The sequence below is a fragment of the Centruroides vittatus genome, unplaced genomic scaffold (genome assembly GCF_030686945.1).
Source record: "Centruroides vittatus isolate TY-2023 unplaced genomic scaffold, ASM3068694v2 contig_345, whole genome shotgun sequence".
In the NCBI taxonomy this organism is placed as follows: Eukaryota; Metazoa; Arthropoda; class Arachnida; order Scorpiones; family Buthidae; genus Centruroides; species Centruroides vittatus.
This window is the reverse complement of record NW_027122170.1, coordinates 2,164,868-2,186,131: the sequence shown is the minus strand read 5'-3', so window position 1 is coordinate 2,186,131 and position 21,264 is coordinate 2,164,868. Positions and strand designations below refer to the sequence as shown.

The window sequence follows — 21,264 nt, the reverse complement described above, 5'->3', positions numbered from 1 at the left end:
CAGATGTTTGATGGGAGAAAGATCAGGAGAAGCTGCTAAGAGTTCATCATGTGATGTGCAGTTGGACATTATCTTGCTGGAACACTGTGTTGGGTGTGGCCTACATCAGTAACTGAACCAAGGTCCCACAATTCATGTGGCATAGTGGTCTGCTGCCAGAGTACTGGAAATGTGCACCAGGGCTGTCTGATAATTACATGATGCCTGATATGGGCTGGTGTATGACACTTACAAAGAAACTGTGAGTGTTACAAACTAGTGAGCTGAACGTGACCTCCAGGACATAGTAATCTGGACTAGGCGATCCCAGCGACACCAACTATTTCAAAACCAAATCCCAGACTTCATTGACAGAAACCAGGTAGGCCTCCTTTTGTCTCTCCATGCTGGTCAAGCAGCTGAACTACTTGGTTCCTGTTGATGAAGTCTGGGATTTGTGTTTTGAAATGGTTGGCATTGCTGGTGTAGTGCTCCGCCACTATTGTTTTTTGCTTTTAATTAATATATATATATATATATTCATATTTGTGTGTAATAACTTTCCGTCATTAACAGAAATCGTGTCGGGTTTTCTTTGTTCTCTTGTTACGCAAATCACATTTGTGGTCATCACAGCAATGAAATTGATTGGCCTGGAGAGGATCACATGTATAGCAAGTACCCGGATGGCAGGAACTATAAAAGCACGTGTCACACTGGTTAGAGACCTTTTTTTTTGTTCCTTCAAGAATTCAAGAGGATCGGAATAGACTTGGAAGCTCCCATTTGGACGACGAAGGGAGAAGGTGAGGTAAGAATCGGACAGTAACGAATGAAGATTGAACCATTCCGTACATAAAGGAAAATCCAACCACATCGTCCAGGAATTGATCCCAACTGACGAATATTTTATGTAAAACTACACGTGAGGATTAGGCCTACTTACTGGGACAACTAGTTCATGCTCGGAGCCTTAGTCATTTCGTTGTTATTTCATTTTCAATCAAGTGTTGTTAACAAAGAATGCCAATTTTGTCAATTAAGCGTATTGATAGGATACGACAACTTGATGTAACAAGTGTTTTGTATATTTGTAAGAATAGTGTTTAAGTCTGCAAGTTGTTTGTCATTTTAAAAGTTTTTTTTTTATTTATTAAATTTATTTCATTGTCCAACACGTGTCTTTAATTGTAAAGTCCTCAATCACATTACCCAACAAACAGACTGGCTACATTCAATATAGCTGTAGTCAACACACTGGGATCACCTAGTCCAGATTACTATGTCATGGAGGTTACATCTGGCTCATTAGTGAGGAGGCCACTAAGGCATACCTCTTGAAAAGGAAATCTGTTATGTCGATCAATCTGATTACATCTGCAAATAGTGTCATCATCGTATCGAATGAATGATTCCAGGACAGATGATGGAGTCCAATGGTCGTTGTCACAAGTTTATTTTACAGAACTATATACAAGAGTTACAATTACATCAACTGTGGAAACAATGGTTGGAGTACATGGTGAAGTGAGCACCTAGACAGAATCACATCCACCCGAAAAGTGGAGTTAGTCACAATCTGACGTCATATAGGTTGGGATGGTAGTCAAATGCAATGTTACCAACCACTGCAATCTAATCTTTCATATAACATTTATTTGAGTTTATTCCTTATTCTATTCTGTAAATGTAATATCATTACTTCCTTCAGGAGCCTTTCACTACTAAAAATTTGCATATTTCTGTTAAACTAATATAACATAGTACATTTGATTGCTATTAACTCTGATTAACACTTTTAGTGAATATTACAAATTTAATATAGGGTTTGTATACTTTTAATGTAATTATTAACCAAATTTTATTAAATATTTATTAAAAGACACTCCAACAGTTTCCATATCAGTGAAAAGGGCTGGCATATAGCATTCCTCAGGATACCAGCAAACTCATCCATGGCCATCATTCCTCCATAGACAGAAGCAGCATTCATCCGTAAACAATACCCAATGCCATTCAGTAGTCCAATTATAATGATGATGACATCATGCCAGATGTTAAGCCCATATCGAGCAGTTAATGACACCCTGGGTTGCTGGTGTAACCAAAAAGAATATGACTCCTGAGAATTGCTTGGCATAGACAGAATTATAGAAATTTAATGTTTGCTTTAAATGAAATTTTCCTGACAAAAAATTATCAAATTTACACTAATAGGTATACAGTAAATTGGGACAAAATTTTACAATATGACCGGCAATGTCCCACACAACAATAAACAAAGGAAACTTAACCTAACTTAATTCTAACTTAACTAGTTTTTACAGTAATAAGGCCCTGGATCAAGATGATTGGGGTTTTTTTTGGAAGAAATAAAAATTAAGATGGAAGAATTTAGAAAAGGGGGAGATGGTTGATAAATTAATCTGGGATCTTTGTTTGGTAATGATGGGAAATTTCGTTTCGTTCTTACTGGCACACATGTGTTACTCTCCAAAAACTCAATTTCAAAAGATGTCCATCTCGTCTTTCTCCATCACTATTTTCCCTTTTGCCTTAGTTCTTTTGACCAATCAGGTTTTCTACCCTTTTTGTTTTAAAGAATTTGACCAACCAATAAGGGTGAGGACATATGGACAAAAGCCCGAAAGTACAGTTTTGAAAGAAATGGGAGGGAAGTTAAGAACACAAGGCTTATTCAAGCCATACTGATTGCCATGCATGCAGTACTGGTGCTCAGACAGCAGCACTGCTAGCTGTTTGAGCACCCATGTGCAATACCGATTATGCCGCCCCTGTTTAACTACGACTACCTACGCTGAGCTTGCCAGCAATACCAATTTGCCGCCCCCTGGACATGCTGCCCGCATGCGGTGCATACCTTGCATGCCTGCTTACGGCAGGCCTGTGTGCAGCCCAACTTCATGCAACTTGTTACAAATGGTACAGATGCATTTGTTGATGGTGACAGGTGGCGTGCTGTACAAATGATCCCAACGAACTGTTCAATGAATCTCCTGGTCTATATGTTCTGTCATGGTCTGGTATGATCCACTTCCTCTTTGGCATTGAAGATGTTCCTGCATCCATCATGTCACACTTTGCTGGATGGTACTTATGTCATGCCCAACATGCATGGCAACTGCCTGAATCAACAAACAAAGGTCATGCAGCTCCACAATGCGGTCACATTCCCCAGCTGTTAACTTGCTTCATCTCTGAGGCATTTTCTATGCTTCTTCAAAAGTTCGGCTGCTGCAAACTGATGCTGATAGCATTTACGATATGAGCCAGATGCTGGTCTTTATAGCCTGAAACTGGATACTATATGATGTGATGAATACACAAACTTAATCATTTGCATATCTCTATCACCTCTACTGGTCCTGCAATTTGCTTGTGGCACTATGTGTATATATATATAATTTAGTTAACATTAATGCATAATTACTTAAAATAAGTATTACAAAAACTATTAAATAAATTGCAGCTTGATATGTTAATTGAAAATCACTAATCCTTGTTATAATTTATAATGTTTCAGCTATGAAAATAATAATAATAACAACATTCATTAAAAATCATTGTTGAAATAAAATAATTAAATTATATTGACTAAATAATGCAAAATACCTGAATCAATTTAGAAAGATCTCGAAAATTAAATATGTAGTGAGATTTAGCTGGAGTTGGCAAAAAGTCCATGTACATACGTAAGTACAAATCAACTCCTGCATTAGCAATGCTTTCTATACTCTTCTGTACTTCAATATTGAAATCTTTAAAGAATCCTACTGCTATCGAAGTAAAAATGTGTTTTAAAGTTTCATATTGAGGTTGATGAATTGAAAAGATTGCAAAATGTCTTAGAAGACGCGGTGTTACAAAACTTCTTCCTCCATCCAAAGGAGCACAGGCAGCAGATAATAAAACATCCTGAAAAAAATTGATATTCAATAACTTTGAGTATTTTTTTAATATTGATGCTGCAAATTGAAAGTTCTATGGCATTTTTAGAACTAACATTGTAAAGTGATCTCTGTACTAAGCTTTGTGATTTTATAATCATAACATTATTAAAAAAAAAGAAGTAATTTAGGATACATAAACATTTTTTCTATAATTTAGAGACCTCATGACATTACAATAGAGTCCCAATTATTCAAGAAACAGTAAAATTTTAATTATCTTGTCTGCTCTCTAACTTTGTTAAAAATAAACAGTAATGCATATATAGTGCATGTACTATATATGCATGAAAGGTAATTCTGTGCCTTATGTCTTTTCCTGCCCCCCCTGCCATCCTGTTTTCCTTCACCACATGGTAGGTCCGACTTGGGGGCATGCTCCTAGGTTAAACTCGGGTGCGTTGGGGTCAAGGTTATAGTGTGTTAAACAGGTTGTGTAAACAGGATGGTAGGTTATTTGAGATGTCTTGGCCACAAGATGAGGATGGAAGGAGAGAGAGGAGAGAGAATTTTGAGAATAGGTACAGGGTAGCGTGTTAAAGTGTGTGGTGAAACAAACAGGAAGCTGGAAAGGAGAGACTGTACAACCAGGTCAGTGTGAAGATTCTGTTTCAAACTGTTTTCTGTCCGGTGTAAAGTAAAACAAGAAGTACCCTTCAAATTCATTGTTGATACATTTTATGTCTGCATGTGAAGCTGATGGAGGAGTATACATTCATAAGGTGACAAAGAGGGCTTCATTGCACAGCAGGTTTTGCAGATTCGAAAAGCCTTACTCTTCATCACAGAGCACAATTACTTCTGCTTCAATGGGAGGATATACCTACATAAGCAAGGGGTACCGATGGGCTCACTGCTATCCGCTGTATTAGCGGAACTGATCATGAGACATCTTGAACACAAGATCTTTAAATCCCCTCTCACAATAGCTTACCCCTTAATATACTTGAGGAGGTACGTGGTTGACATTCTTTTGTCGTGGCAGGATACGGAGGACACCTTCCTGATATTAGAATGTCACTTTATGTCTGCATGTTACAGGAATTCTGTAGCAGTATATTGTTGGGAAAATTGTGTGTTAATGTTATTCGGTAAATTGGATTTGTCAGGCTCTGTACAGTCCAGTGAGTTTCCCTGTACATTCCAGTGAGTTTCCTATGTTCTCAGGAAAATTAAATGATTATCTTGTTAATTTGGATAGTTGTCTTTGTCTAGTCCCTACTGAGATCAGTGGATTTCTCCTTTTAAGCATCTGCTCTATCAAGCAAGCTCATTATCAATTTGGCCCATCAAAGAAATCACTATAATTCTCCGTGTTAACTCATTCTTACCTTCTATATTCTCACAATTCTTTTCTAAACATAGAAAAAATATATTTGTATGCAGATACATTTCCACATTTAATATTTTATTTGCACATAATTATGTATATATGTATGTAACAGGGTATTTAGATTAAAAAAAAAAACAAAAGACTATTTTAAGTAAAATTCAAATTATCCAGATGGCATGTGGTCCATTTAATTTCGATAATTAAAGTCTTTCTATAATATGGATAATCAAAAACTCAGTTATCAGAATATTTACTACAAAGTGATAAAAAAAGAAATATAATATGTTGTTATAAAATCAGTTTTATGAAAATTTTAATTCAAACTTCTGTGGGGAAGTACTTGATCTTTAGAGTATTCCCCGTGAGGGAACAAATGAAAAGAAACTCCAATGAAAGGAACTTAAAGTTTATTTCGGTCCTTCCAATCACAAACAAAAAAAAAAAAAAACACACACCAAAAAAAACACCCCCACGACTCTGCCGTCTACACGTCTACTCTCTCTTCTTTCTTCCGAAGAACTCCCCTTTTTTCTCCCATTGCGCATGCTCGATCTCCTCCCCCCTCTCTGTTTTTCTTCCGAAAACGCGGCCCATCCTTTCTTTTCCCTGCGGCCCACCCAAGGATCACACAACAGAACACGTGATCCCTGGACCACACATCTCCCCTTCTCCCATTAACTTTTATGACAGAAAGCTTTTACGCTATGAGTGCCTCTCCCTTCTTTGCACTGTGAACCGCCCAAGGGGTTGGTTACGAGTCGGTTAAGTAACAGAACACGTGGTCTTCAGACCACACTTCTAATATTTTTTAAAATCAATATTGTCAGAAGAAATCACAAGAGTAAATTCTTTTAAACCTTTTCTATAGAACACTATTTAGCCAAATTTGTGAAACAAACTGTACTGAACTATGTTCTTTTGTCTTTGTTGACAAAATATTCTTCCATAACTGTCTTAGATAATGCAGAACCTCAGTCAAATGGATCTTGGTTAACTGGAACTCTATTGTAATAACTGTTGTCACATTTTACATTATTTTTATTGTGGTAACAAAAAATTATAAATAACAAAATTATTACAAAAGTTGCTTCTAGCCTTTGGTATAATTATATTAATTAAATTATCAACAACCATGAGGCTGATAATAGTAAAGGTTTATCACACCAATGATGGGCACAAACACTCAGAAATCAAAGTGAAAACATTTAATAAACATGAAAACGACTACCTAAGTATAGAAACAAAAACCCAAAATGCATTTTGGACTATTTTCCCAATATAAAATAGTCCCTCATCAGTTGGTATTAACTAAAGGTTTTAATATATTTAAAATTATACAAGATAAAGGTAAACTTAAAAACTATGCCTAAAGCTATACAATATAAAAGTGAGAATACCATTATAACTGTATGAGCAGTAAGCATTATCAGTGTAGACAGGTGTAATAAACCTTCATAGCATTGCAGGGTGGTATGACATACAGGGTGTTGATACAAAACAGTTATAAGTTAGCTAATTATTGGTTTACAGTTATGAACTAAAGTTATACAGACAGATTATATACATACCAAAAACAGTAAGATGACAAAGTTGTAAGTGTAGGCATTACAAACAAGGTGCTTGGGAGTGGTAGTAAGGGAGGTGTGTAACAGTCTACATCTGGTGCACAAGTGATGACAACATATGATACAATTACAAGTTTACAAAAGTTTTTAAAAATATATAGTCATAACATCACAAAGAGTTAAACCTTTACTTTGTAAATTTACTTACCTTTACTTTGTAAATTTTAAATATACTAATACAGTGGAACCTCAGATAATGAGTGTTTTGCATAATGAGCAAATCAAATATTTTAAAAATGACTCGCTTAACAAGCAAAGTTTCACATAACAAGTAACGAGGAGAGGAGAAGTCCTGAATTGTGTGGATGCTTCATCATGCTATTATTTGTGATTTTTTTGTTTTCTGCAAATCTAATTTGCATTCCAGGTTGGTTCATTCCATGCTAGAAGAAATGATGATGATGATTCACACTCCTTAACAATGTATATTATATAATTTCCTTTGAATAAATGTTATACGTAAAATACCATATATACTTGCATATAAGATGATCTCGTGTATAGGATGACGTATGACTTTAAAGATCAAAATAAAGAAAATTAGATTTATTAATACAATTCTAATTTTATTTTGTTTAATCACAAATAAATTATCATCATATGCACGTATTAAGGGAAACAACCATGTTTTCTTGACGCTATTACCTTTCGTCTACTCGGACTTGCCCTCCGAAGCTTCATTATAATTCTCGTCTTTTTCACTCTTACTCCACAAAGCATTGTCCTCTGATCTGTCGAGTAAATTTAAAAAGTGGTATTTCTTGAATGACTGCTATCAGCTTTTGAAGATTGCTTTTCCATGCATCTGATACCCATGTAGCAAAACCAAAAGATTATAACACACATGACAAGAAAAAGTTTATTTTTAATGATTCAGAATGTACAAATATTCATTAAAAATACCAATTTAACAAATATGAAATAACTACATTTATAATCATTGCTAAGTGACCAGCTATCTTCAGATCGTCTCTTTAAAAGTGATATTCACCTTGACCTCGATAGCATGCTGCTATAATGGCAGCATGGTTCACAAAAATTATTGCAAAAATGCATAGGATCCTTCACTCATGTGTATAGGATGACCTAGGTTTTTGAAGCAGTGAAAAATGAATAAAAACCTCATCTTATACGCAAATAAATATGGTATTTGAGTATTTTTTTCGGCATGGAACACATTATCATATTTTACATTAATTTCTATGAAAAAAATTGTTTTGCTTAACGAGTGTTTTGCATTACGAGTAAGGTTCTGGAATGAATTATGCTCATTAAGCGAGGTTCCACTGTATCTTTAGATAATACCAACTGATGATGCTTACTGCTCATACAGTTACAGTGGTGTTTTCATCTTTATATTGTATAGCTTTAGGCATAGTTTTAAGTTTATCTTTACCTTGTATAATTTTAAATATATTAAAACCTTTAGTTAATATCAACTGATAAGGGACTATTTTCTATCAGAAAATGATTTAAATGCAAATAGTCCAAAATGCATTTTGGGTTTTTTTTTGTTTCCGTACTTACGTAGTCACTTTTGTGTTTATTAAATGTTTTCACTTTAATTCATGAGCGTCTGTGCCCATCATTGGTGTGATAAGTCCTCACTATCATCTGCTTGATAATTTAATTAATATAGTTATACGAGGGCTGTTTGGAAAGTTCGCGGCCTTGCCTATAAGCAGCGCTGCGATCAATTTAATTTTTGGCGGGAATTATTCAGACATCTTTGCTAAAGATACAATACCAATTTCTGCTTGATTTGTCGTAAAGTTTTGCCACGACCGCTTAGCAGATAGTTAGTGTGCAAGTGCTTTGTCAAAAATGGAGAAGACGAAGACTCGTGCGGTCATAAAATACCTGACGAAAAAAGGGTTGACCCCATCTCAAATCAAAGCTGACATGGATGGAGTTTTGGGAGAGTCTGCTCCTTCGTACACCACTGTGAAAAAATCGACAGCCCTTTTTAAATCTGGCAGAGAGAGTGTGGAAGATGACCCTCGCAGCGAACGGCCGTCAACTGCTGTCACTGAAGAAAATATCGACAAAGTTCACGATTTTGTGTTAGCAGATCCCCGTTTAAAAACGCATGAGATAGCTGAGACAACAGGCATCTCTGTTGACCGAGTGCACCACATCTTAACCGAAAATTTGGGTATGACGAAGATCTCAGCAAGGTTGTTGCCGCATCTGCTGACCGCCGAGCAAAATTGTGTTCACACTTTGATGTCAAAGGAGTGTTTGGACTTCTACCAGAAAAATCCACAGGATTTCTTGCATTGGTTTGTGACTACTGATGAAATGTGGATCCATTACTACACTCCTGAAACAAAAGAACAGTAGAAGCACGAGAATGAAGGGAAACCTGAGCTCAACAGTAGAAGCAGTGGAAACACCACAGTTCGCCACCACCAAAGAAGGCAAAGACAGTTCCATCAGCGGGGAAAGTGATAGCTTCGGTTTTTTGGGATGCTAAAGGCATCATCATTATTGACTACCTAGAAAGAGGAAAGACCATCAATGCTGTCTATTACTGTGAACTTTTGGAAAAACCGAAAAAAGAAATCGAAGAAAAGAGGCAACACTTGAAGAAGAAAAAGGGTTCCGTTCCACCACGATAATGCACCTGCATATTCTGCCAGAATCTCCGAACAAAAGATAAACGAACTTCGCTTCCAATTAGTTCCACATCCACTGTACTCACCTGATTTGGCCCCCAGTGACTTCCTCCTTTTTCCAAACCTAAAAAAATTTTTGGCTGGAAAGAGATTCCACTCAAATGACGAAATCATCTCTGAAATGAATGAGTATTTTGCACACCTTGACAAATCGACCTATTGTGATGGCATAAAAAAGCTAGAACATCACTGGAATAAGTGCATTGCTAATAAAGGAAACTATATTGAAAAATAAAAAAGTTTTAACATTATTTTGTTTGTTGTTCTATTTGAGGCTGCAAACTTTCCGAACAGCCCTCGTAAGTAATATTTGTCATTCAGACAACTAACAATTTTTTATCATATACACAAAGTACCATCTCAAACACATTAATGCTCAAGACACTACTTTCTTCTCTACAAATCAGTAGAAGTCACATTTTCAACAGTATTTTAGGTGTGCAGTGTCTACAACAGTGAGAGTTACGCAAAGATTCTATTTCAGTTCCACAGATTTTTAAACTTGATATATAAAAGATTATATTATAAATTATGTACCGAAAAATTACAATAATCATTTAACTGATAATTCTTACCTGAATATTTTTCCAAAATAATTTATTCCTATCATAAAAGCCACGAAAATCTTGATACTGCCGAAGTAATTCGATGGCTGGCTGAGATCCAAAAGCATCTAAGCAAGGTAAATTCAAGTCATCAATAAATATTATTATTTTCTTTCCATTTGGTGCTTTGTATACATCCTTTCGTTTTTTATCTAATTTCTTTTCAATAAATTCTTGAGTTCTCTTACTGGTTGTTTTTGCTACATATAAAAAGAAAATTCTAATAATTAAACATATAATAATCAACATATTATTTAATACATTGAACATTGACATAATAAACATCTGAAGAATAATGCATTGCACATTAATAAATTTATTTCTTATCAGTTAAAGTATCATTTATATGCAACACTAAAAAAATATTAAATTATATTATTAAAACCTGTAAAGAAAATATATATTGAAATTGTATATATAATAAATTATACACCAAAACACATATATTATTTTACTGGAAATCTATGATAATTAAAAACATTTTTAAACTTTGTAAGCAATGTAATATCGACTCATATATGATTAACATTTCATTTTTCTAGAATATCTGTTGTGTGTTAATGATTTCTTAATATTAATATTTTAATGAAGATATATTGCTTTCAAAAGAAGAAAAAATTTATTGATTTTTTTAGTCATAAAAAAATCTTCAACTAGCCATTTTTCTCAAATTAACCAATATACTCTCCTCTGTACTCTTTCAATATTCCATCCAATGTTTTTAACTACATTTGAATAACATCCATTGAAAAATTCAATAAGAATGTTTTTAGTATGAGATCAGGGCCAGATTTACCAATCCAGGGGCCTTGGGCACAAATTCAGTGGGGCCCCCCCTTTAAGAGTAGGCAAATTTGATGATTTAGAAAATTTACACAAAATACTGTACTTTCAACTAGATTTCAACTAGGAAGTTGTAAATTTCATTTAAAAATAAGATTATTGTAAACATACATATATTTGATTGTGTAAAACTAATTATTTTAATTCAATTGAAAAATACCTATGTAAAATTTTTTCCCGAAATTTTCCGATGTTTCGTGGGTTTTTTCCCAGGTTTGGTTTTCTTTGCCTGTGGCCCTCATGATTCGGCCACACTAGGCTGTCGCAGTAATAGGAAAAAAAAATTATGTTTAAACATAGTTTTGTGGGGGCCCTGGGCACCGGCCCCAAGTGTCCCTATGTAAATCCAGCCCTGTATAAGATAGATGTATGTCATTTTTATAATCATACATGAGAGGTGATAGTAGCACAGCATCATATAGCAATTCATCCCATGACTGTAACTTCCTACCTAAAGGAAGACTAGATGTAGGTAGGAGAACCAAATTATTTCGGCAAAACCAGGGACACATGCCAATTGTCACTTTTTAGGACACACACAAGCAACCTACATAAATGAGTACTGTACATATGCATGACTGAGACATAAACATTTTAATTTTGATTGAGCTCGTTTGCTTCAATCAAATAATTCTCCTCTAATACAGTTTATAGCTATTTATGTTTGGTGCTTTTTTAGCTATATTTTTTCTCCATGTTTTTAAGCTTCAGTTCCTTTTTGGCATTTCCTCAAAAAATTGATTACTTCATAAAAAAATTATCTGGCAACTGTGAAGACATTGAACTCATCCTCTGGCAGAAAAACCAGCAATAATATTATAGTAACCACAAAGAAACAAAAAAAAAAGAGGATGAACAGGGACAAGACTCCTTTTTGGTGATGCTTTCTTGCCAGGGACAGAGGGTCAAAAACAGAGACTCTCCCTGGAAATTGGGGACAAATGGTCACCCTAATATAGGTGCAATATTATCAAGCAGAACTATACATTTTTAACCCTCATCCTTTCCATTGTCACATTATGACAAAGACTCCTTCACAAATGATGTCACATTAATTGTCACTTTCCCCGACTAGCCTTTGTATTATTACAACATAAATACACAGCATCAAGTTATTTCTATGTCATGGGTTTGTAAGGCTGTTGTGATAGCAGAAAATTACAAAGAGATCACAAAAAGAATAGATGTGATAGATGAATGGAAGAAGGAGATATTTGGTTCTTTCCATTAAACTTCTCCAAGAGTGATATGTTTGGTTGTCAATGACAGCTGACATGTTGATGTGGGATCACTAATGCGTTCAGTGCCAAAAAGCAAAAGTCACTTGTTACACTAGAAGCAAACTGGGTGCCTTTGTTCCCCTTAGTGCTAGATTCAAACACGTCCGCATAGATTTGAAAGGACCATTGCCTCTGTCAGTTAGATTCGAGTTTTGCCTCACCTGTATGAAAAATTTTTCTAAATGGCTGGAAGCATTTTCCTTAATTGAAAGTACTGCAAATGCAATAGCAGAGGCCTTCTACATTGGATGGATAGCTCATTTTGGCCTTCTGCTGCACCTGACGTTAGACCAAAAAGTCCAGTTTGAATCTTCACTTTTCTCAGCCCTCACTTCATGGCTTGAGACTGTGAGAATTCACACATATTATCATCCAGTTTCAAATGATCAGCTGGAGTAATTCCATAGTCAGCTCAAATCAGCTATATATAATGGCACACATTACAAACTGATGGACTGCAGTACTTTCAACAATCCTCTTGGGTTTCAGAGTTTCTTAAAAAGATTACCAAGAAACAACAACTGAAATGCTCTATGGAATGCCTCTCTCTCTGCATGGTAAGCTTTTCTTCCCAACCTCTGATCATCCAGATCTTGCCACCTTGGTGGGCAGACTGAGAGAGGCAATGCAAGAAATTAGATTGGTATCATGTCTTCCTAAAGAAACTGCAGTATTTATGAATAATGATCTCGTTCTCTGCACCCATGTCTTTCTGTAGAATAATGCAGTCTGAAAATGGTTGCAGCCACCAAGTAAAGAATCATTTTGGTACTGAGTCAGGAAAACGAAATTTTTAAGATATTAGTGAGAGATAGTCATGAAATCATCTTTACATTTGTAGGCTGACTAAAGCCAGCCTACAAATGTAAAGATGATTTCATGAATATCCCAGGATCAACAGCAGCAACCAATTGCTGATGTTGATTATAAGATATTCATGCTGAACCAATTGCTAAGGCCAACACTTTCATGTCAATGGCAAAAACTTCAGATTCACAGCAGCAACAGGATACATTTATCATACACTCAGGCTGATTAATGCAGTTCTAACCCAGATATTTGTAATATCTTGCTATCACTGGTGGGGGACTACTGTAGTGACAGCAAACTACTCATCATCTTCAGTTCATTCCTGACTAAAATATTCCAGTTCACAACAGGTGCTGCCATAGTCTAAAGATTTAGAAAAAGTGACTGAGTGTCATTTCGCTATATTTCCTTTTTCTGTAGTAATATTCTGAAAATAAACTTTGAAATTTTTCAAAAAATTCAATAAACATTTTTAACATGTCTAACATAGTAAATAACTGTTTAATTTATAAATACAGTCATGTATTTGGTCTGATTCCTGTGCTTTGATGGATATCAAAATTTTATGCGTTTAGAAAATCACGTTGTTTATCTCAATCGACCTCAGAGAGAATTAAATGTATGACTTCATAGCGATGGCATAACAATTTCATAACATTATTTTTCCTAAGATTCTTTTAACTTTAGACTCGTAAAAACAAACTGATGAGTCATTTGTAACATACAAGAATGCGATGATGTAAATTCCATGCTATTATAGTAAGAGAAATCACACTAATCACTTTACTGTGGCTATAACAGATTGTGTTACCAGCCACAGTAAACTAAATACTTGATACACATTTACTTTTTGCTATCTGTTTAGTGTTCTTGTATAATTTTAAGTACAGAAATAAAATTTTGAAAGAATATGTTTTAAAAGTGATATATTATGTTAAAAACATGCATGATATTGTTTAATGGTAAATGTGAAAAGTGATGTTAACAAGGATTATTTGCCTCCCCCTTGTCATATTTTGAATTTCCCTCTTCTCCTATGAGGTGTGAAATCATTTATGGATAGTCCATAGAATGACTACAAAATTATACAATTCTTATCAGGATATGGAAACTTCAATTTTTCTTGTCCAGGTGAACTAAGAGTAACCACAATGCATGATTATTATATGAAATTGATATTGAGGACAATGTAATTCATTAAGTAACCACTCACTTCCATGCTAGAGAATACAAGATACTAGTGCATTCTAATCCTGTCATTGCATGGCATCCATTAGTCATTTGAACTATTTCATTTTCCTTTCAAGCATGACATCTACAAAGTTTTCTGATCACTCATTAAGTGTTTTTAATATGGAAAAAGTACTTTGTCCTACTATAAACACTTAAATAGTTATCTAACAGTTATTTGATAGTTTTTACTGATCATAGTTCTACACATTCTGCATATATTTCCTATCATCTTGAATCTGTATCCCAAATCTGTAATAGGATACAAATATAGCTGCTCTGTAATGTGTCATTTGTTAATTATAATGTATCTAATGTATTTTATATTATGCAAATTGTATAATTTTGTACACTTACTACATATTTATATATTACATACAGAAGACCAAAATACTCATTTGCTGGTATCTCATCATATGGTTTATGTATATTTTCTAGGTTATTTGCCAATATTTAAATTATTTCATGACATACAAAGATAAAATGTGAAATACAATATCTATATTTCATGACTATTTTATATTGTATCTGGATAGAATAGTCAATGAAGATTAATTTAATGATGATAAAATACATGAAATTATTTACAATTTATAAGCAGAGGAGACTAGAAAAGATTTAATATTGCTGGTTTCATTATTCATTTATTTTCTAAGAAATTTTGCAAGTAAATCATGTTTTTTATGATATATCTGTAGTAGCACATACAAATAACTTGATAATCAATCCATCATTCAACTATTGTAGAATTATATCTGCAGTAGCTTTTAGAAAAGAAGTAGATGGAAAATCAATAATGTTAAATCCTTTCTCATCTCTTCTGTTCTTCAAGTAAGATTGATATCAATATCACTTTCATTCTCAAAACATAGAAAGAATATACAGTAATACCTTAGTTTAAGTTGACTTCAGTTATCATCGGTTTCAATTTTTGTCAATTTTTTTCCACAAAAAATTTGTCTCAATTTTCATTGGTTGCCTCGGATTTTGATGGCATACCCACATGATTTCACTGCTAATTTTGCAAAAACAAGGGCGACCCACACATTTTCCTGCTCAGTGTGGTGTTGTTTCTCATTGTGTAATCATTACCCTGCACAACTAGCCAAACAATTCCATTGCTTTCCTTTCCTTTTAGCTCCAGCATAAAACCAAAGAAAGTTTTCTGAGCCAGCAAAACTTCAAAGAGAAGGCCAGGAACATACTTGAGTTGAAGGAAATTGTTGAAAAATACAAGAGCAGCATTAAGATTGCTGAAATCGGCCGCATATATGGGAAGTCGCCATCCATGATAACTTCTATTGTGGCAAAAAAGGAAGTAATAAAGGAAGCTAATGTAGCAAAAGGCATGAATGTGCTAACAAAACAAAGATCACAAACAATTGAAGATGTCGAACAGTTATTATTAATTTGGATCAATCAAAAACAGTTAGATGGCAATTCTGTTTCGGAGGCCATTGTATTAGTCTTTTATATTCATTTAATGTTAATTTCTTATTGTTTTTAGTATTAAACACTATATTTATTCTCTATAGAATGTGTTTTTGGTATGTATTTTGGAGTGTCTAGAACGAATTAATTGGATTTACATTGATTCATATGGAAATAACTGCCTCGGTTTTCATCAGTTTCAGATTTCATCGATTGTTTTCAGACGGATTATCAATGAAAACCAAGGTATCACTGTAATATATATATAAATAAAATCATCAATTAAATATAATTAAAATATTTAGATACTTCTTAAAAATGTATTTAAAAAAATCACTTATAAATAAAAATTAACTTGCTATTAACCTGTAAAATTTACAAAAACTGGAATATATCTTGATTCTGCACTGATGGATTTCAAATGATTGTAAGCAATGATAGACTTTCCAACACCAGTAGGGCCAGTAAATATGAAACTTTTATTTAATAATAAACATCTTTCCATTAAATATCCAAATCTGATTGTATCTGGAGTAGGAACAACAATGTCAAAGAATGGAATGTTTTCATAAATGTAATTAGGAACAAGACTTTCCCAGCTTTCCATTCTTTTATAGGAATAATCAATAAAATATCTTCCAAATTCTTTTCCTAAAGTTTGAACCTAAAATAAATTTTAAATGATACAAAATTCAAATCAATAAAATATTATATGAAATATATATATATATTTTTTAACTATGTAGTAATTAAAAAACTTATGTAACAATCATTCCTGCATTCTGACTTAAATAATATTTAATGGGAGAGAAAGATTCAATAAAAACTTTTTTATCTCATTAAACAGGATATTTCTTTATGATAAAGTTCTTTAATATGGAATATATAATTAATCATTTTAAATATATTGTTATTTTATTACTGTAATTTTTTATGAATAACTCACAACAGCATATATCCAATAGAAAACTGCAAGAATGAATCTAAAATCTTCATATAACTTGCCCTACCATATACCAATGCCTCCAGGACAGCCATTGAAAGCAAGATAATCACTAATATGCAGTTGAGAAGTTATCACAAGCATTAAAATATTGCTTTTTCTGTTTCATTTCTGTTAAATATATAACAACCAAGCCCAAATATTCCATAATAATCATATTAATTTCTGGATTATTTGAGCTATAGTTTGGCTAACTATTAATAATTAATATAAAATAATTTTTTCTAAAGGTGAACAGTTAGACCACTATCTTAAACTAAAGGTAACTAATAATTACAATAATTTTTGAATTAATTTAATAATTAATGAAATCAAACAAAAGATAATCTTACATTCTTTATTTTTTAAACTCTGATGTAGAAATCTGTTTTATGTTAATTTAACTGACATTTGTATGAAATTTAAAACATTAAACATGCTTCAATACCTCTGAAAAACTGAGAAATTAGCCCTTTACTCACTGGCCACTCACATAATTTAATATTAATTTCTAAATTAAGGTAATCAAGTTTTGATAACTGCATGATTACATCTCACAAAATAAAATTAAAATAATCAGTTATGTCAGAAATATTTGTTACATGTTAAAGAAAGCATTCATAGAAATAAAATAAAACCAAAATGTTATCATTTGAAGCATTATCAAGTATGGAAGCTTTTGTTTACAGAGTAAATAAAATTTTTCACAGACTTAACATTTGGAGTGGGGGTCAACAATGACTCTACTGCTAGTCTTCCTCTAAAGAAGTTTTCCTATCCTGATCCTATAAGACAATATATCCCATTTTTATTATAAACAAAACTGATATCAATCTGTAAAACCTGAGATATTTTACAGGAAAGCAATATTTAATGTTTATTTTTTTGCATTTTTTGGATTAAATTACAAAAAATAAACATAAAATATGTATTTTCATCACTCCACATATCTATAACATCGTTCAAAAACAACAAATTATGGAAATGAAAGATATAATCATATTTTCTGATGCAATGCCCGTAATTTCACAATTTTAGAACAATGAAGTCAGAGAGATGCCACAAGCTAAGTGAGACAGTAAATCACAGAAGTTAATTATTTTCTGTTTAATTTAATAAAAAATTTAATTCTTTTTGGTTTCTTGTATTTTGTATTAGACTAAAAATTAATCTATATCTTAACTGCAAATATTATTAAACAGCTAAATCTTAATCCATTGAAGTAGGTCAAGGTTGTAAAAACAATGGAAATATGTATAGTTAATTGAAAACTTTGATGTCATTTCTCTCCAACATATGAGTAGATAAATAAATAATTGTCAGTCTGGTGGGTCAGTTGGATTGCCTTCCACAGGCCAGACATTTGATGTGAATAAACTTTAACTCATGATTGGAATTTAAAATCAATATGTAACCCAATCCATTGCATAATCTGCATGCACTCCCTTTCAAACAGATTACCTGCACATTATCTGCAAAAAATTATGGTGCACTGATAGTGTTTTTTGAATACTTTCTGTGTTCTTTAAACGTTTAAAATATTAAATAATTAAAAAGAATTCCGACACTTCAAAAATTTAGTTTCAAAATCTTTCCTCTTTCCATCTAAGAACATCTACATTAAAAATGTTTTTAGTAGTAGTAAAATATTTTAAAACTTAAAAGTGTAAATGATTCCAGCATTATTACTTTCCATTTTAATAAACCAGATGAAGCAGTCTAATAAAATTTATTATAAAATAATTCTATTAATAATTTTTATATGTAGCATTATTTTATTTTATATTTATAAAATTGTGAAGTAAATTATACAGCAAAAATCTGTATTTATACTCTTAAATCATAACATAGGTTTTGACATTAAAGTTGCTAAAATCAATAATTCTTCAGTTAAGATTCTGTAATACAATTATTAATTTTGTTGCAAAAAAGCAGATATAACAACATTGTTTTACATTATTTCTTTTTGCAAAAATATTTTATTAGTCCTTATAGAAAATGCTTAAAAAGAGAGACTGTTAAAATAAATTAATATTATATATATATATATATTTTATTAATTTGCTAAGCATATAAAATAATAATATAATATTATATATATATATATATATATATATATACAGTTGAAGGACAAGTGCTTTCATTTTTGACTGTCCTGCCTGAGGATGGCCCATTAACAAAGTCAAAAACATTAACACTCTTTTCTAAAAATTTTCACTGTTAAAGGTGCATTAAGCAATTCAGTCATAATACAATACATTTTTAATATAGATTATAAAATTTAAAAATGTTCCACATTTACCTCATAGTTAGGATCATTACTAAATAATGAAATAAAGAATTCATCAAACATTTTCATGCTATTTTCTTTCAAATTACCACCAATAGACCACCAATAGGAAAACATGAATGATAATAACATAAGTTGCCGATTACCATTGGTTTCTTTTGTGATATCTATTCCTTTAGGATATAAAAATAATGATTCCAGCAAAGAGCACAATGAAGAAATTTTTCCAATGTCAATCTATGAAAAAATAAATGAAAAGTTGGTTTAATTTTACCTACGTGCACCGTCATGGCTGTGGTTGTGACTGTTCGTGCTCCCAACTGATTCCTACTGGAGGGGAGCTACCGGCAGGCTGCCGAATGTATAATGCCACTAGTTATGGATTCACAATACTTCTTGAACACATGTATCAATAACTAGTAATGTTATACACTTAGTGGCCTGCTGGCAGCTCCCCCTCTGGGAGGAGTCAGTCAGGAGCACGAACAGTCACAACCACGGCCATTGATGGTCACCGTACGTAAAATTTGACCACACAATTATTAATTTATTTAAATTAAATTAAATTATCTTTTAGTTAACTTAATTGATTCAATACATTCCATAAATCATTAATGAGGTTGAAGCTGAAGTTTTCAACACAAACGTCAGACATTCAGCACCGCTTTCCTGTAAGCCTAGAAGTTTGACAATGGCATTTGGAAAGTCAGTGGAATCATGCTCGACATTCTAAACGCCATTGTCAAATTTCTAGGGTTACAGGAAAGTGGCACTGAATGTCCGACATACACGTTTTCACATTGAAAACTTTGGCCTCAACCTCGCTATTATTACCTGCATATTTTCAATTTTTGGGTGCAATGTAAGTTAAAATAATTTGGCAATTTGATATTTATAAAATAATTCAACTGTTTTCTTTGAAACTTATTTTAAAAAATAGAAATAGAAAAAAAGGCATATTGATTGTTCATTTTGTAATATTAAATGATAACTCTGAAAATATTAAAGGTTTTTAAGTTTATTTGCCTTTTTTTATTAAGAACATTTTAATTTAACAAAATTTCTCTTATATATATATATATATACACACACATACACACACACACATGTATCTTAAATTAAATGAAAAATTCATTTAATTTTTCATTTAATGCAAATAATGAAAATAATTCATTTGAATAACTAGTAAACTAATAATATAATTATATAATTGATTACCTGAGCAATTGTCTCTATACAATTTTGTTTCACAAACTGTAATCCAGTATCAACGTATTTATCAAAACACCTCCAGAGATATTTTTTAATTTCGTCCGACATGGTTTCTGGAAGTTTAGAAAGCCACGTCTTGACAATGAGACGCCAATCTAAATATTCTGAATCGATATACACCATACCGCATCTAAAAAAATTCTTTCTTAGTACAAAATTTTATAAAAAGAAAAATTATTTAATAAATTTTAAATTCAATATTTAAAAAGTGAAGTTACATAAAGAATATTTATATTAATAAGATAATTTTTCACTTAAATTATGATACAATAAAATAATCAATTAAACTACAGTTTCATCTCTAAAATCATTTATAACAGCTAGAAATCATCTTTGTCAATTTTGATGTGTTTTCAGATGAAAATGGATTCAAATCTATAACTTGGACTAGTATTTCTGTATATAAATTTTCAAATTTGTAAATTGTCTCCATCTATAAGCATTTACAAGCAATCTATCGTCTTTATGTACAGTTTTTGATTGTCCAATATTTTCCAAATGCTTTGCCACATTTATCTATCATTTTTTCACCTTTCAGAATTTACAATTATTTGATAATTTTTAATCATTCATTCTCTATCAGATCAGTATTAACTAAATCTAAAATACAAATTGTATATTTAATGTGTAAACTACATTACAATTAAATATTTTTATATTTATGAAGACGACGACAATTTTTGATAAAATAAATATAACTATCAGTAGTTATTTTAAAATATTTTATTTTATTAAAATAATTATCAAAGTTAAAAATTAATAATCATCATCAGCATAATAGTAATATCCTTTTACATTTCAATTAACTTTCATAATTATACTTAAATTCAGTTGTTAGCAATTATTTCTATATAATGAAAAATTAGTACTGTAGTGTCTTGCCCCTGTACAGTACATCATACTTTTCTATTAGCAATGGCGTCGTGTTGATCATCTAT

General features: G+C 32.2%; 1 protein-coding gene across 3 annotated transcripts in view; it reads right to left on the bottom strand.

Annotated features, from left to right (window-relative positions):
- Dhc16F (Dynein heavy chain at 16F) overlaps positions 1-21,264 on the bottom strand; it is a 383,439-nt gene that overhangs the window by 140,717 nt on the left and 221,458 nt on the right. For all 3 annotated transcript variants that reach the window (XM_067269011.1, XM_067269009.1, XM_067269010.1), the window contains exons 37-41: positions 20,273-20,456; positions 19,067-19,291; positions 16,149-16,446; positions 10,159-10,388; positions 3,613-3,915 (exon numbers count right to left, since the gene is read on the bottom strand). In XM_067269011.1, coding sequence (XP_067125112.1) covers positions 3,613-3,915; positions 10,159-10,388; positions 16,149-16,446; positions 19,067-19,291; positions 20,273-20,456 — 1,240 coding nt within the window. The remainder of the gene's footprint in view (positions 1-3,612; positions 3,916-10,158; positions 10,389-16,148; positions 16,447-19,066; positions 19,292-20,272; positions 20,457-21,264) is intronic.